Below are 13,519 nucleotides of genomic sequence, written 5' to 3'. Positions count from 1 at the left end.
GGCGCCACTGCCCCCAGAAGGCCGGGCCGGAGAGGGCCCGACGAGGGTGCCTCCTTACCCGCGGGCGGCGGGCGCGAGCCCTCTAGGGTTGCCTGGCGCCGAAGACCCGCAGACAAGACTCACCCAGCTTCCTCAAACGCCCACGCCGACTTCAGGCGCGCGCGCAAGAAGGAGACTGCTGCGCCACAGCCCTGCCGGCGTCCTCCGGCTCCACCTCAGTCCCGGGAGCCGGGAGCTGGAGGCCGGCGCGAGGCTAGAGCGCCGGTGAGGCGGGGCGAGGCGCCGTGTGCACCGCAGCGACCAATCGGAGCGCAGCAAGTGGCCGGCCGGGGGCGGGGCGGGACGCGAGGGGGCGGGAAGAGGGCGTTGGTTGGGCGCAGCTGGACGCCGGGCGCTCCTCGCGACCAATCGGCGTGCAGCAAGTGGCCGGCCGGGGGCAGGGCGAGCTCTGAGGGGCGGGGTGGGGACCGCTGCTCTGCGGACCTCCTGGAGCGGGGGTCTAGACCCAGCTATCTACGGTTCGGGACAGAGCCGGGCGGGCCACTCCTGTCCCCTGCCGGTGGGCGGCCGCCGCCGGGCTCCCACTGCTGCGTTTCTGCACGCGGACTTGAAGTGCAGTACCGTGAGATCACGTGTGGACGGAGCTCGAGATCCGGGGGACCAGGGTCTCCCTTCGCCTATGGCCGATCGGCCTTGTCTGTCTGCGAGCTGCCCAGAGTAGGGAAGGTTCTCCGGGAGGGTTCTCGGGAACGGAGGGTCTTTAGAGATGCCTTTTTCTAATCCCCTCAATTCAGAAATGGAGCCCCAGAAAGTTGAAGTTAGTAAACCAGGGCTACCCAGCGAGTGCTGGTTACCCGAGGTTATCCTCACAATACAATTAGTCTTCTGACTTCGCTCGGCGCTCTCCCGTCTATTCACAAAGATTTTTGTCTTTTTTTTTTTCTTCATCTTTCTTATAGTCAGATATCTTTCAGCCTCTTGGATTTTCAACATAACTTTAACAGCCTTTGGAAGCCCTGTCTAAATTTCCTACAGAAATGCCTGTAACCATTTAGTTGTTTGGGGAAAAGTCGAGCTTTATTTTTTGGGTGGTTTGTTTGTTTGTTTGTTTTGAGACAGGGTCTTGCTCTGTTGTCCAGGCTGGAGTGCAGTGGTGTGATCTTGGCTCACTGCGGCCTCTTACCTCCCACGCTCAATGGATCCTCCCACCTCAGCCTTCCGAGTAGCTGGGATTACAGGTGCGCACCACCATGCTTTGCTAATTTTTGTATTTTTAGTGGAGACAGGATTTCACCAGGCTGATCTTGAACTCCTGACCTCAGGTGATCCACCCGCCTCTGCCTCCCAAAATGCTGGGATTACAAGCATGGGCCACTGTGCCCAGCCAAGTAGAGTTATTATCAATGGAAATCTAAAAAGCATTTTACTTGAGGTACAATGAAGTAAAAGGTTTTGTATCATGGAACTATCACCAAAAATGCCATCCTGGATAATGTTCTCCTATAGCTCTTATGCATGGGCTAGGATCTAGGTGTTCAATAAATATGTGCTGAATAAGTTGCTTTTGAAATATGTCACAATGCTGGCATTCCACCAGAAGAGAGGATACAGAAGGGAACACTCTCCTCTCTTTAAGAATCTTTTGAAAGGGGCGGGGGTTGCATGTACCATTTTTGTTTTCATTCTGCTAGTAAAATAGTCACTTGACTACACCAAATTGCAAAGAAGGCTGGAAAATGGGGTTTCAGTACTAAGGAAGGAAAACTAGATATTAGGGGACAATTAGAAGTTTCCAAATCTCATCACTTTTTTTGGGCGGGGGGAGGCATCCCAAAGGGCAGACTGGTTTATTAGGCAGCAGCCGGGAAAATTAGCGGTTGGACTTGCCCCCACGCTCCAGCTCATCCTTCTTCTTGATGGCATAGGAGCTGGAGGAGCCCTTGGTGGCACTGATGAGCTCATCTGTCAGGCACTCAGGAATGGTCTTGATGTTCCAGAAGGCAGCCTTACGAGTGCCTGTGCACAGCAGCCAGATGGCCTGATTCACACAGTGCAGTGGGGACATGTCCACAGCCTGTTGTCTCACAGTCCCTGCTGGCCCAATGCATGTGGAGTCCTCCCAGGGACCACTGTTGATGATGGCGTTCACCAGGACCTGGAGAAGGTTCTCGCCTGTGAGCAGGTGGATGAAATCGAAGGCATGCTTGATGATGCACATGATCATGAGCTTGTTGCTGTTGTTGCAGCCATGCATCATCATGGAGTTAGTGAGGGGCTCCACAATGGGGCACTGAGCTTTGAGGAAGCATTTGGCGGCATACCGCCCAGCACTGTGAGGCAGGTACTTGGCATACTTCTCCTTCACTGCAATGTAATCCTGCAGGGAAATGCCATTGATCTGCACATCATCAGTGCTCCACTTCCTAGAGAGCTTGATGTCAAGGGGTCTCTGCCACCGCTGGTGCTGCTGTCTCCCACTCAATCATCCTGAGGGCACAGCCCCAGTGTCTCTGTCGATCAGCATGGACCACGTGCCGCCCTGGCACAGGCTATCGCTTTTTAAAGTACTAATATTTTAAGGTTTCCCAGGATTTTGTTAAGCTTTGTTACAGAATAATACCTGTAGAAAAATGATTACCTCTATATATGAAGGAAGACATTACTGTTCACCTACCACTGGGATGCACATGCTTTAAGTTGCTTTGTTAGTAGTGGAGATTTATGTTAATGCAGCTTGTCTGAAGTCCTTTTCTACTGCTATAACAGAGTAACACAGAACAGGCAATTTATAAACAATAGTGTTTTATTTGGTCCACAGTTCTGGAAGTCGGGAACTCCAAGAGCATGGTGCTGGCATCTTGTAAGGACTTCCATGCTGTGTCATCCCATGGTAGAAAACAAGACAGACAGGGGCCAACGAGCATGCAAGACAGAGAGAGAAAATCAGGCTGAAGCTGTCCTTTTACCAAGAGCCCAATCCCAAGATAACTAACCCACTCCCACAATAACAGCATTAATCCATTCATGAGGGTGGAGCCCTCATGACCCAATCACCTCTTCAAGGTTCTACCTCTCAACACGATTACAACAGTAATTAAGTTTCAAACACATGAACTTTTTGGGGACACATTCAAACCATAGCACAATTTGCTTCTCTCAGTCTATAAACCTCCATTCCACAAAGAGTCAAACATGTATTTAGTTATGCTTTCAAATATATGGGCATTTAGCCGAGCACAGTGCCTCACACCTGTAATCCCTGCACTTTGGGAACCAGAGGTGGTTGGATCACCTGAGGTCAGGAGTTCCAGATCAGCCTAGTCAACATGGTAAAATCCCATCTCAACTAAAAAGAAAAAACAATTAGCTGGGCGTGGTGATACATGCCTGTAATCCCAACTACTCAGGAGGCTGAGGCAGGAGAATCACTTGAATCCGAGAGGTAGAGGTTGCAGTGAGCCAAGATCACGGCACTGCACTCCAGCCTGGGCCACAGAACAAGACTCCGTCTCAAAAAAAAAAAAAAAAAAAAAAAGGCATTTGAAAGATACTGGGATTAAGTTGCTGATGTCAACATTTCACTCTCAATTCCAAATGTACTGATTTAAGTATTTAGTAGAATTGTAAATCAGCCTTTTAAAAAAACCACATGTGGCCGGGTGCAGTGGCTCAAGCCTGTAATCCTAGCACTTTGGGAGGCTGAGGCGGATCACAAAGTCAGGTGTTCAAGACCAGCCTTGCCAACATGGTGAAAACCTGTCTCTACTAAAAATACAAAAATTAGCCGGGCGTGGTGGTGCTCACCTGTAATCCCAGCTACTCAAGAGGCTGAGGCAGGAGAATCGCTTGAACCCGGGAGTCAGAGGTTGCAGTGAGCCAAGATTGCACCACTGCACTACAGCCTGGGCGACACAGTGAGACTCCGTCTCAAAAAAAAAAAAAAAACCACACACATTTTCTGATTCAGTTGGTATTCTACCATGTAGCTACTGAAGCATATGTTTTGTTAAATTCCTGTTACCTAAGCACTTCAGAGAGGCTCTCCTAGATTCTGGAGACATTGTGACTTCAGGACCATTTTCAGGTTTGGGCCAGGACAGGTTCTGAAAGATCTACTTCACCCAAACCTAGACAGAAAATGCAGTCCAGTTGGTACAAGCCTATTAACAGAAAGGAACAATCCAGGCTGTCCTTCATGCTACACCCCATGGGTTCTAGTTTATTCTCTCTCAGGGCTGCTTCATGAACTTACTCTGATAGAGTGGTATTCACTTCCATCTTTTGAGTGTACAAGCCAGATGTGTACCACAGGAACTATCTGAAAGCCTAAAACATGATGCATAAACAGGTACCTCCCAAAATATTCTCTCTCTTTCTTCATATGCTTATGTGGTTGTATAACAAAAAGACGTCATCCGAATAAGTCCTAGGCAGCTATTAGAACTGTTGTATTTTGATAAAGGTGTCTTGAGACTAAAGTCATACTTCCTGTGGGTGTGAAATGGACTCTCTCCTGAAAGGATGGCTATTCAGTGTCAGTCATTTAGGAGAAAAGATGGATTTTTAGATGGGAAACAAAAAACTAAGGCCTGGAAGATAATTTGACTTCAGCAGAAGAGGAAACACTTCTTTCCACATCCAGACCCTGAAGACAGTGGATACATTTGTCAGTTGGTCTCTTTCAGTTACAAGTAACAGAAAAGAACATATCAAACTGGCTTAAATAATGAGGAGGATTCTGCGGCTCATGGAACTGGAGGATCAGAGTTATCGTGGGTGTTATAGTCTAAATGATTATGTCTCCTCAAAACTCTTATGCTGGGGTACTATATTAGTCCATTTTCACACTGCTGTAAAAACATTACCTGAGCTGGGCGCGGTGGCTCACACCTGTAATCCCAACACTTTGGGAGGACGAGGAAGGCAGATCACGACATCAGGAGTTCAAGACCAGCCTGGCCAACATGGTGAAATTCTGTCTCTACTAAAAATACAAAAATTAGCCAGGTGTGGCGGCAGGTGGTTGTAGTCCCAGCTACTCAGGAAGCTGAGGCAGGAGAATCCCTTGAACCCGGGGTACAGAGGTTGCAGTGAGCCAAGATCGCACCACTGCACTCCAGCCTGGAAGATTTTTCATTTTTTTTGAGACAGGGTCTTGCTCTCGCGTAGGCTGGAGTGCAGTGGTGTGATCATGGCTCACTGCAGCCTTGACCTCCTGGGCTCAAGCGATCCTCCCACCTCAGGCTCCCAAGTAGCTGGGACTACAGGAATGTGCTACCACACCTGGTTTTTTTTTTTTTTTTTTGGTAGAGACAGAGTTTCACCATGTTTCCGTGGCTGGTCTCAAACTCCTGGGCTCAAGCAATCCTCCTGCCTTGGTCTCTCAAAATGTTGAGATTACAGGCATGAACCACCGTGCCTGGCCAATCAAAAAGATTTTTTTTTAAAATGCATTTAGGGCTGGGCGCGGTGGCTCATGCCTGTAATCCCAGCACTTTGGGAGGCTGAGGCGGGTTGGATCACCTGAGGTCAGGAGTTTGAGACGAGCCTGACCAACATGAAGAAACCCTGTCTCTACTAAAAATACAAAATTAGCCGGGCATGGTGGCGCATGCCTGTAATCCCAGCTACTTGGGAGGCTGGGGCAGGAGAATCTCTTGAACCCAGGAGGCAAAGGTTGCGGTGAGCCGAGATTGCGCCACTGCACTCCAGCCTGGGCAACAAGAGCAAAACTCCATCACACACACAAAAAAATTAGGTGCCTAGCCCAAAATATTATTACCATTATAACAAAGGGCCATTGAATAATCATTATAATAACTTTATTAACATAGACAACATTTATAAACATAAAATGCACTGTGCTGAAATTAAAAATTTACTGACATTTTTTGGTAACCTTACCTTCTCATTGACCAATATGGAAAATGGTTTTGTTCATCTATGTTGCTGTAATGCAGTTAAGCCTCTTACATCTAATTCCCACTTTTTTTTTTTTTTTTTTTTTTTGAGACGGAGTCTTGCTCTGTCACCCAGGCTGGGGTACAGTGCTGCGATCTCAGCTCACTGCAAGCTCCACCTCCCGGGTTCACGCCATTCTGCTGCCTCAGCCTCCCCAGCAGCTGGGACTACAGGTGCACATCGCCATGCCCAGCTAATTTTTTTTGTATTTTTAGTAGAGACGAGGTTCCACCATATTAGCCAGGATGGTCTCGATCTCCTGACCTCGTGATCCGCCCGCCTCGGCCTCCCAAAGTGCTGGGATTACAGGCGTGAGCCACAGTGCCAGGTCTCTAATTCCTACTTTTAACAAGAGTCACAAAATTACTGCCTTCTAAAATGTTTTTGGAACTATAGCTCTTATTAAGCAACATTCCATACTGTTCACAATTTTATTTACAGTGATACTATCATTGTAGAAGCCAAATGACAACTCATTCAATAAATTATAATCACATATTATGCCAATTAATGCTACAGCATCTAAGCTAAAGGCCCAAAATTTCTTTTTGAAGGTGTAGTTTTGTTTGTTTTAACTATCACACATTTTACAAAATAATACATTCTTCCAAAATGCAGGTAGAGTCCCTCACTTCTGAACCACTTCTGTAACACAGCACTCTGGATGAAAGAAGGAAACACTGCACTCCAGCCTGGGCAACAAGAGCAAAACTCCATTTCAAAAAAAAAAAAAAAAAAAAAAAAAATGGACACTGGACTGGGCATGGTGGCTCACGCCTGTAATCCCAGCACTTTGGGAGGCTAAGGCAGGTGGATCACCTGAGGTCAGGAGTTCGAGACCAGCCTGGCCAAAATGAAGAAACCCCATCTCTACTAAAAAAAATATAAAAATTAGCTGGGCGTGGTGGTGGGCACCTCTAATCCCAGCTACTTGGGAGGCTGAGGTAGGAGAATCACTTGAACCCAGGAGGCAGAGGTTGCAGCGAGCCAAGATTGCACCATTGCACTCCAGCCTGGGCAACAAGAGTGAAATTCCATCTCAAAAAAAAAAAAAAAGTAGACACTGGAGTTTATTTCTAGAATTGCTAAATCAACTAGCTTCACTGATTTCTGCAGCCAATAGACCATCAAGTTAGACAGGAAAAAGTAGAATCTGCATGTTTGGTGTGTTTTTCATTCAGTACCCACAGAGAAGGCCCTCATAAAAAGAAAAGTACAGTAATTCCAGTAGGCTGATTTCCTGATCTTAATATTTCCACCCATATGGAGGGTGTCCCAAAAGTCTTGGAACGGTTTTGAGCCTTAATAAGTTCAGGAGTATAAATCCAGCAAGCTCGTTTAAAAAAAAAGTCATCTGGAGGTTTAATTGGTTAAATTTCATTACACTTCAGTTTTGTGACTTTTGATAACATATTTTTTGGTTTCCCTATTGTTGTTTAAGTATCTATATTTGAAAATGGCAACAGTCACTGTTTTTAAGTTAGTTATTACAGCTCAAAACTGCACTAAAACTTTTGGAATTCATGTATGATTCCTAAGTCAGAAACCTGATCCTAGCTCATTTCACTGGATGACCAATATTTTAACACAGGAATGAACTAAATTATTTTCTTTAGAAGTTTCAGTTATTTCTGGCTGGGCACGGTGGCTCATGCCTGTAATCCCAGCACTTTGGGAGGCCGAGGGGGGGCGGATCATGAGGTGAAGAGATCGAGACCACCCTGGCCAACATGGTGAAACCCCGTCTCTACTAAAAATTTAAAAATTAGGCCAGGTGTGGTGGCTCAAGCCTGTAATCACAGCATTTCGGGAGGCCAAGGCAGATGGATCATGAGGTCAGGGGTTTGAGACCATCCTGGCCAACATGGTGAAACCCCATCTCTATTAAAAATATAAAAATTAGGCTGGGCGTGGTGGCTCAAGCCTGTAATTCCAGCACTTTGGGAGGCCAAGGCAGGTGGATCATGAGGTCAGGGGTTTGAGACCATCCTGGCCAACATGGTGAAACCCCATCTCTACAAAAAATACAAAAATAGGCCAGGCGCGGTGGCTCACACCTGTAATCCCAGCACTTTGGGAGGCTGAGGCAGGCGGATCACGAGGTCAGGAGATCAAGACCATCCCGCTAACACAGTGAAATCCCGTCTCTACTAAAAATACAAAAAATTAGCCAGGCATGGTGGCTGGCGCCTGTAGTCCCAGCTACTCGGGAGGCTGAGGCAGGAGAATGGCGTGAACCCAGGAGGCGGAGCTTGCAGTGAGCCGAGATTGTGCCACTGCACTCCAGCCTGGGCGACAGAGCGAGGCTCCGTCTCAAAAAAAAAAAAAAAAAAAAAAGTAAAAAGAAATACAAAAATAGCCGGGTGTGGTGGTGTGTCCCTGTAATCCCAGCTATTCGGGAGTCCGAGGCAGGAGAATCACTTGAACCTGGGAAGCAGAGGTTGCAGTGAGCCTAGATTGTGCCATTGCACTCCAGCCTGGGCAACAGTGAGAGGCCATCTCAAAACAAAAAAAAAGGAGTTTCAGTTATTTTCTTTTCTTACTATATCCTCAGAACCAACCTGATAGGTTTCTGACTTACACATCATTGGCTATGTGATTAGTTTTGTGATAAGTACAATGGCACAGTTCTTAAATTCTTGTATTATAGCAACAAATCTCACTTTCCATGTTAAGTGTCAGTGGAACTAAGAATGATTTATGATAGTAAACATCAAAATGATCGTATTTTAATAAATTTCCACAGATTCATCCAGTTTAAAAAACCTTTCTTGATTTCGGGTATTTTCTCTCCTTCTCCTTGATCAAGGTTATTTGGGTTTCTATCTGTGACTTCTTTTGTTTTTATAAGGGTCTCGTATATTTTCTGGGCTCTGACAATTTCTTTCTGAGCATCAAAATGGACTTTTTGCCTGGTCAGGATGGGAACAATTAAATTAAAATCATTAATTCGTTTGTTTAATTTTCTGATGTTTTCTTGAAACTGCTCACAAACATGGTCCCACTGTTTCTGTTCAGTTGGTGTCATTGGATTCCCAAGTTTTTTCCTAGACACTAAAATTGCCTCTCTGAGCTGCTCAATAGTATCACTTATTTCCTTTTGCATAAGGATCCATTCTGGTTGGTATCCATTATCGATCAGTATTCGGTTCAGGTTGTGAGTCATGGGATCAAGGTAGGAACAGTCAGAAAACTTTTTCAGAGGTTTTCCTTTCCCACTGAGGTTGTCAAAGTCTCCTTTTGCCATGGATTCTTGAATGAGGTCCTCCACTAAACGTTCTATAGCTTGAGTTATCTTTTGCTGTTTGCTCTGTCTTATATTTTTAACAATTACACTATCAGGAAAATACTGGCTTTGTAGTTTCTGCTTTTGATATTCTATCACTTGTTCAGTAGCACGGTCTGCCCTAAATTGCCTATATTGCTTCTCTCGTTGAGTTGGAGTCCCAAAACCAATACCTTCAAAACTTAAATAATGCCGGTGCTGGGGTGTTTTATATTTGAATTTTTCTACATCTTCTTCTTCTTCTTCACCTTTACTCTGACTGGCATTTGTTTGTTCTATCACATGGGAGAGCACCTTTCTATAAGCTTTTTCAATCCTTATAAATGTTGCAGAATCAGCGATATTAGAGCCACCGTCAGGATGATATTGCTTGGCAAGCTTATGAAAAGATTCCCTGACTTCATCTGCAGAGCATCCTTCCTCCACGTTCAGCAGCCTATAATATTCTCTGATCTTTTTGGATTTATGGGTTGACATCATTCTATTTCTAATGATACCAAAATATGGAAGCATTTTCACTCGATTAGCAATCACTGTAGCCTTTATCAGGTGAGATCTTAAGATCTGAGCCATCATCACGTACATTGTATTCATTATTGTACCCAGAGTTCTTCCTAGCAATGACCTATAAAACGACAACAAATATAGGTTGAACAAAGTTGTATTATCAGTTAATTTCTTATTTTCAGCAATAAGGTAAAAGATACAGCATGAATTTACAAGTACAACAAGGGGCAGTTCTTTTGAATGCTGCTGTCAACATTTTTTTTCCTTTTTTTTTTTTTTTTTTTGAGACAGAGTCTCGCTCTGTCGCCCAGGCTGGAGTGCAGTGGTGCCTCCGCCTCCAGAGCCATGCCCAGCTAATTTTTTTGTATTTTTAGTAGAGAAGGGGTTTCACCATATTGGCCAGGCTGGTCTGGATATCCTGACATGGTTATCTGCCCGCCTCGGCCTCCCAAAGTGCTGGGATTATAGGCATGAGCCACCGCGCCCAGCCCCTTTTTTTTTTGAGACAGTCTTGCTCTGTTGCCCATGCTGGAGTGCAGTGGCACAATCATGGCTCACTGCAGCATCAACCTCCTGGGCTGAAGTGATCCTCCCACCTCTGCCTCCCATGTTGCTGGGACTACAGGCGTGCACCACCACACCTGGCTAATTTCTGTATTTTTGTAGGGATGGGATTTCGTCATGTTGCCCACCCTGGTCTCCAACTCCTGAGCTCAAACGATCTGCCAGTTTCTGCCTCCCAAAGTGCTGGGATTATAGGGGTGAGCCACTGTGCCCAGCCACATTGCTTTTTCTTTTCTTTTCTTTTTTTTCTTTTTTTTTTTTTTTGAGACAGAGTCTCACCCAGGCTGGAGTGCAATGGCATGATCTGGGCTCACTGCAACCTCTGCCTCCCGGGTTCAAGTGATTCTCCTGCCTCAGCCTCCCAAGTAGCTGGGATTACAGGTGCATGACACCACCCCTGGCTAATTTTTGTATTTTTAGTAGAGACGGGGTTTCACCATGATGGCCAGGCTGGCCTCGAATTCCTAACCTAAGGTGATCTGCCTGCCTCAGGCTCCCAAAACGCTGGCAGCACAGGCGTGAGCCACCGCACCCGGCCTGGCTGCATTCTTTTTTTTGTTTGTTTGTTTTTTTTGAGATGGACTCTCACTCTGTTGCCCAGGCTAGAGTGCAGTGGTGTGATCTCGGCTCACTGCAACCTCCACCTCCCGGGTTCAAGCGATTCTCCTGCCTCAGCCTCCTGAATAGCTGGGATTACAGGCGCATACCACCATGCCCGGCTAATTTTTGTATTTTTAGTAGAGACGGGGTTTCACCATGTTGGTTAGGCTGGTCTTGAACTCCTGACCTCGTGATCCTCCCACCTCGGCCTCCCAAAGTGCTGGGATTACAGGGGTGAGCCACCGCTTCAGGCACCAGCTGCATTTTTTTTTTTTTTTTTTTTTTTGAGATGGAGTCTCGCTTTGTCGCCCAGGCTGGAGTGCAGTGGCGCGATCTCGGCTCACTGCAAGCTCCGCCTCCCGGGTTCACGCCATTCTCCTGCCTCAGCCTCCCAAGTAGCTGGGACTACAGGCACCCACCACCATGCCCAGCTAATTTTTTGTATTTTCAGTAGAGATGGCGTTTCATGGTCTCGATCTCCTGACCCCATGATCTGCCCGCCTCGACCTCTCAAAGTGCTGGGATTACAGGCGTGAGCCACCGTGCCCGGCTCCACCAGCTGCATTCTTATAGCTATATTTCACTGATGTGGGCAGAAAAATGGAAGCTGATGAAGTTTAGTGTTAACATATTGTGGGGCCAGGCACGGTAGCACACGCCTGTAATCCCAGTACTTTAGGAGGCTGAGGTGGGTGGATCACCTGAGGTCAGGAGTTCGAGATCAGCCTGGCTAACATTGCAAAACCCTGTCTCTACTAAAAATACAAAAATTAACTGGGTGCTTGCAGTCCCAGCTACTCGGGAGGCTGAGGCAAAAGAATCGCTTGAACTCGGGAGGTGGAGGTTGCAGTAAGCCGAGATCGTGCCACTGCACTCCAGCCTGAGCAACAGAGTGAGACTCTGTCTCAAAAAAATATAGACAGAATCTGGATTCTACCCCTCACTAACTAACTGTATATTTTACAAGTGGAAAGTTCTTAGAGATTATCTAATCCAATCATCTCAATTAATGAGAAAACGTAGGTCCGGAAGGTTAAGCAATTTAACCAAGTCCCATAACAAGGTGTAAGCAAAATGGTTAGGGGTGGGCACAGTAAAAAAGGAGGCTTGCTTAACTGTCTATACCTCTGGTCAATTATAAACTGCACGAGAGGCCGGGCGCGGTGGCTCATGCCTGTAATCCCAGCACTTTGGGAGGTCGAGATGGGCGGAACACGAGATGAGGAGATCGAGACCAACCTGGCTAACACGGTGAAACCCCATCTCTACTAAAAATACAAAAAATTAGCCGGGCGTGGTGGCGGGCGCCTGTAGTCCCAGTTACTCAGGAGGCTGAGGCAGGAGAATGGCGTGAACCCGGGAGGCAGAGCTTGCAGTGAGCCGAGATTGCGCCACTGCACTCCAGCCTGGGCGACAGAGCAAGACTCCATCTCAAAATAAATAAACAAACAAACAAACAAACTGCACGAGAGTCTGCATCATCTCAAGGAGTCTTCTCATAAGACGACTTATGGACAAGGTACGTACCTGGTCTGATACTGGATTGGATAGAATCAAGTATCCAAAAGACTTTAAGCTCCACAGCTCGGTAGGAAGGAGCTTTCTGCCAGAGACCAGAAAAACCACGATGAACTGTGAGGCCTCCCAACACGTTTGCTGCTATTGCAGTAACACGGTCTCGAAGAGGAGGAAGACTTGCACACTGACAATGGACAAAAAATACGGGAAGTGGCTTAATTGGAATTCGGATATATAAACGCTAAAACTGAGCTCCTGAGACCCCCTATTTTCTAGGCAATCGGGGCCAATGGTCTGGGACCCGGCTGCGATGGTGGTTATCATGGCAAGGGAGGTTGGTCCTGCCCCGCCCGCTCCTCACCTGCGCAGACCTGGGGTAAGGGTTCCGCGGCTCCCGCCCCCATGCCGCACCTCTGCGCATGCGTGCGCGGTCCGCCGGTCACCCCGGCTGTCTGTGCCGCGGCCTCTAGCTGGTGCCTCCGCCAGGCTAGACCATCTGCCACTTTACACTGAGGGGCTCAGGGGGTACGGAAGGCAGAATCGTACCTGATTGGGACAGGTGACCTTACCAGGGAAACGGACAATCTTTCGTCAAACGAACTTTACCCCGGAGGACCCAGGCAGGGTACCTCGGGAGGCTTCGTCCCGGCAGGGGACCACCAGCTCCGCCTCCGTCCCCGCCCCGAGCGGAGGTGGTCCGGCCGATTGGGATTGTGGGAGATGTAGTTCGCTAGAAGGGGCGATGTGCGCCTGCGCCTCTCGGGTGGGACTTAGCGGGCGTCGAAAATGATGCAAAGACCGAGTTGGCGGCGTGGGGAGCTGTGGCTCGGCGGGCAAGGGTAACTTTTTGGGGGCGAGGGAAGGCAAGGCTGTTTCCCCGGAACGGGACCTGAACAGGTTTCTTCGGGGTCACAGAAGGAGCCACTTGCGCAGATACATGAGACTTAAAACCTGCCCTTTTATTAATTCAAGTACTGTTGAGGGGCTGGCGACAGGCCAGAGGACAAAATCAAAATAGGGATCTTCTGGCTTCGAGTTCAACCACTGACGTGGAGACTGAGCATTTTCCCTCTCTGTACAGGA

At 47.4% G+C, this 13,519-nt stretch overlaps 2 protein-coding genes and 1 pseudogene across 11 annotated transcripts in view; all 3 read right to left on the bottom strand.

Annotated features, from left to right (window-relative positions):
• The window catches only part of TMEM50B (transmembrane protein 50B), a 45,943-nt gene extending 45,648 nt beyond the window's left edge, over positions 1–295 (bottom strand). Inside the window, exon 1 of one of the 2 annotated variants that reach the window (XM_055279588.2) lies at positions 124–295. The gene's annotated coding sequence lies outside the window, so the exon portion shown is untranslated. Of the gene's footprint in view, positions 1–58 lie in introns of both variants that reach the window. The other variant, XM_055279589.2, reaches the window with a different exon arrangement.
• Positions 296–1,870: 1,575 nt separating this feature from the next.
• LOC129482946 (small ribosomal subunit protein uS7-like) lies at positions 1,871–2,538 on the bottom strand (annotated as a pseudogene).
• A 3,267-nt stretch (positions 2,539–5,805) lies between these two features.
• On the bottom strand, positions 5,806–13,130 carry DNAJC28 (DnaJ heat shock protein family (Hsp40) member C28). Of its 9 annotated transcripts, none has more exons than XM_055279571.2 (3): positions 12,983–13,130; positions 12,446–12,620; positions 5,806–9,872 (listed from the first exon to the last, which is right to left on the bottom strand). In XM_055279571.2, exon 3 carries the CDS (start codon positions 9,839–9,841, stop codon positions 8,675–8,677), a length of 1,167 nt encoding a protein of 388 aa, XP_055135546.2. In that variant the 5' UTR covers positions 9,842–9,872; positions 12,446–12,620; positions 12,983–13,130; the 3' UTR covers positions 5,806–8,674. The 9 variants fall into 9 exon arrangements, with proteins under 9 accessions (XP_055135546.2, XP_055135548.2, XP_063495429.1 ...); XM_055279573.2 differs by having other exon boundaries at positions 13,006–13,124; XM_063639359.1 differs by having other exon boundaries at positions 12,808–13,096.
• Between the last annotated feature and the right edge of the window lie 389 nt (positions 13,131–13,519).

This window comes from Symphalangus syndactylus, chromosome 5 (genome assembly GCF_028878055.3).
Source record: "Symphalangus syndactylus isolate Jambi chromosome 5, NHGRI_mSymSyn1-v2.1_pri, whole genome shotgun sequence".
NCBI classification, from domain to species: Eukaryota; Metazoa; Chordata; class Mammalia; order Primates; family Hylobatidae; genus Symphalangus; species Symphalangus syndactylus.
Note: the sequence above shows the minus strand (reverse complement) of the source record. Positions and strands in the feature narration are given on the sequence as shown.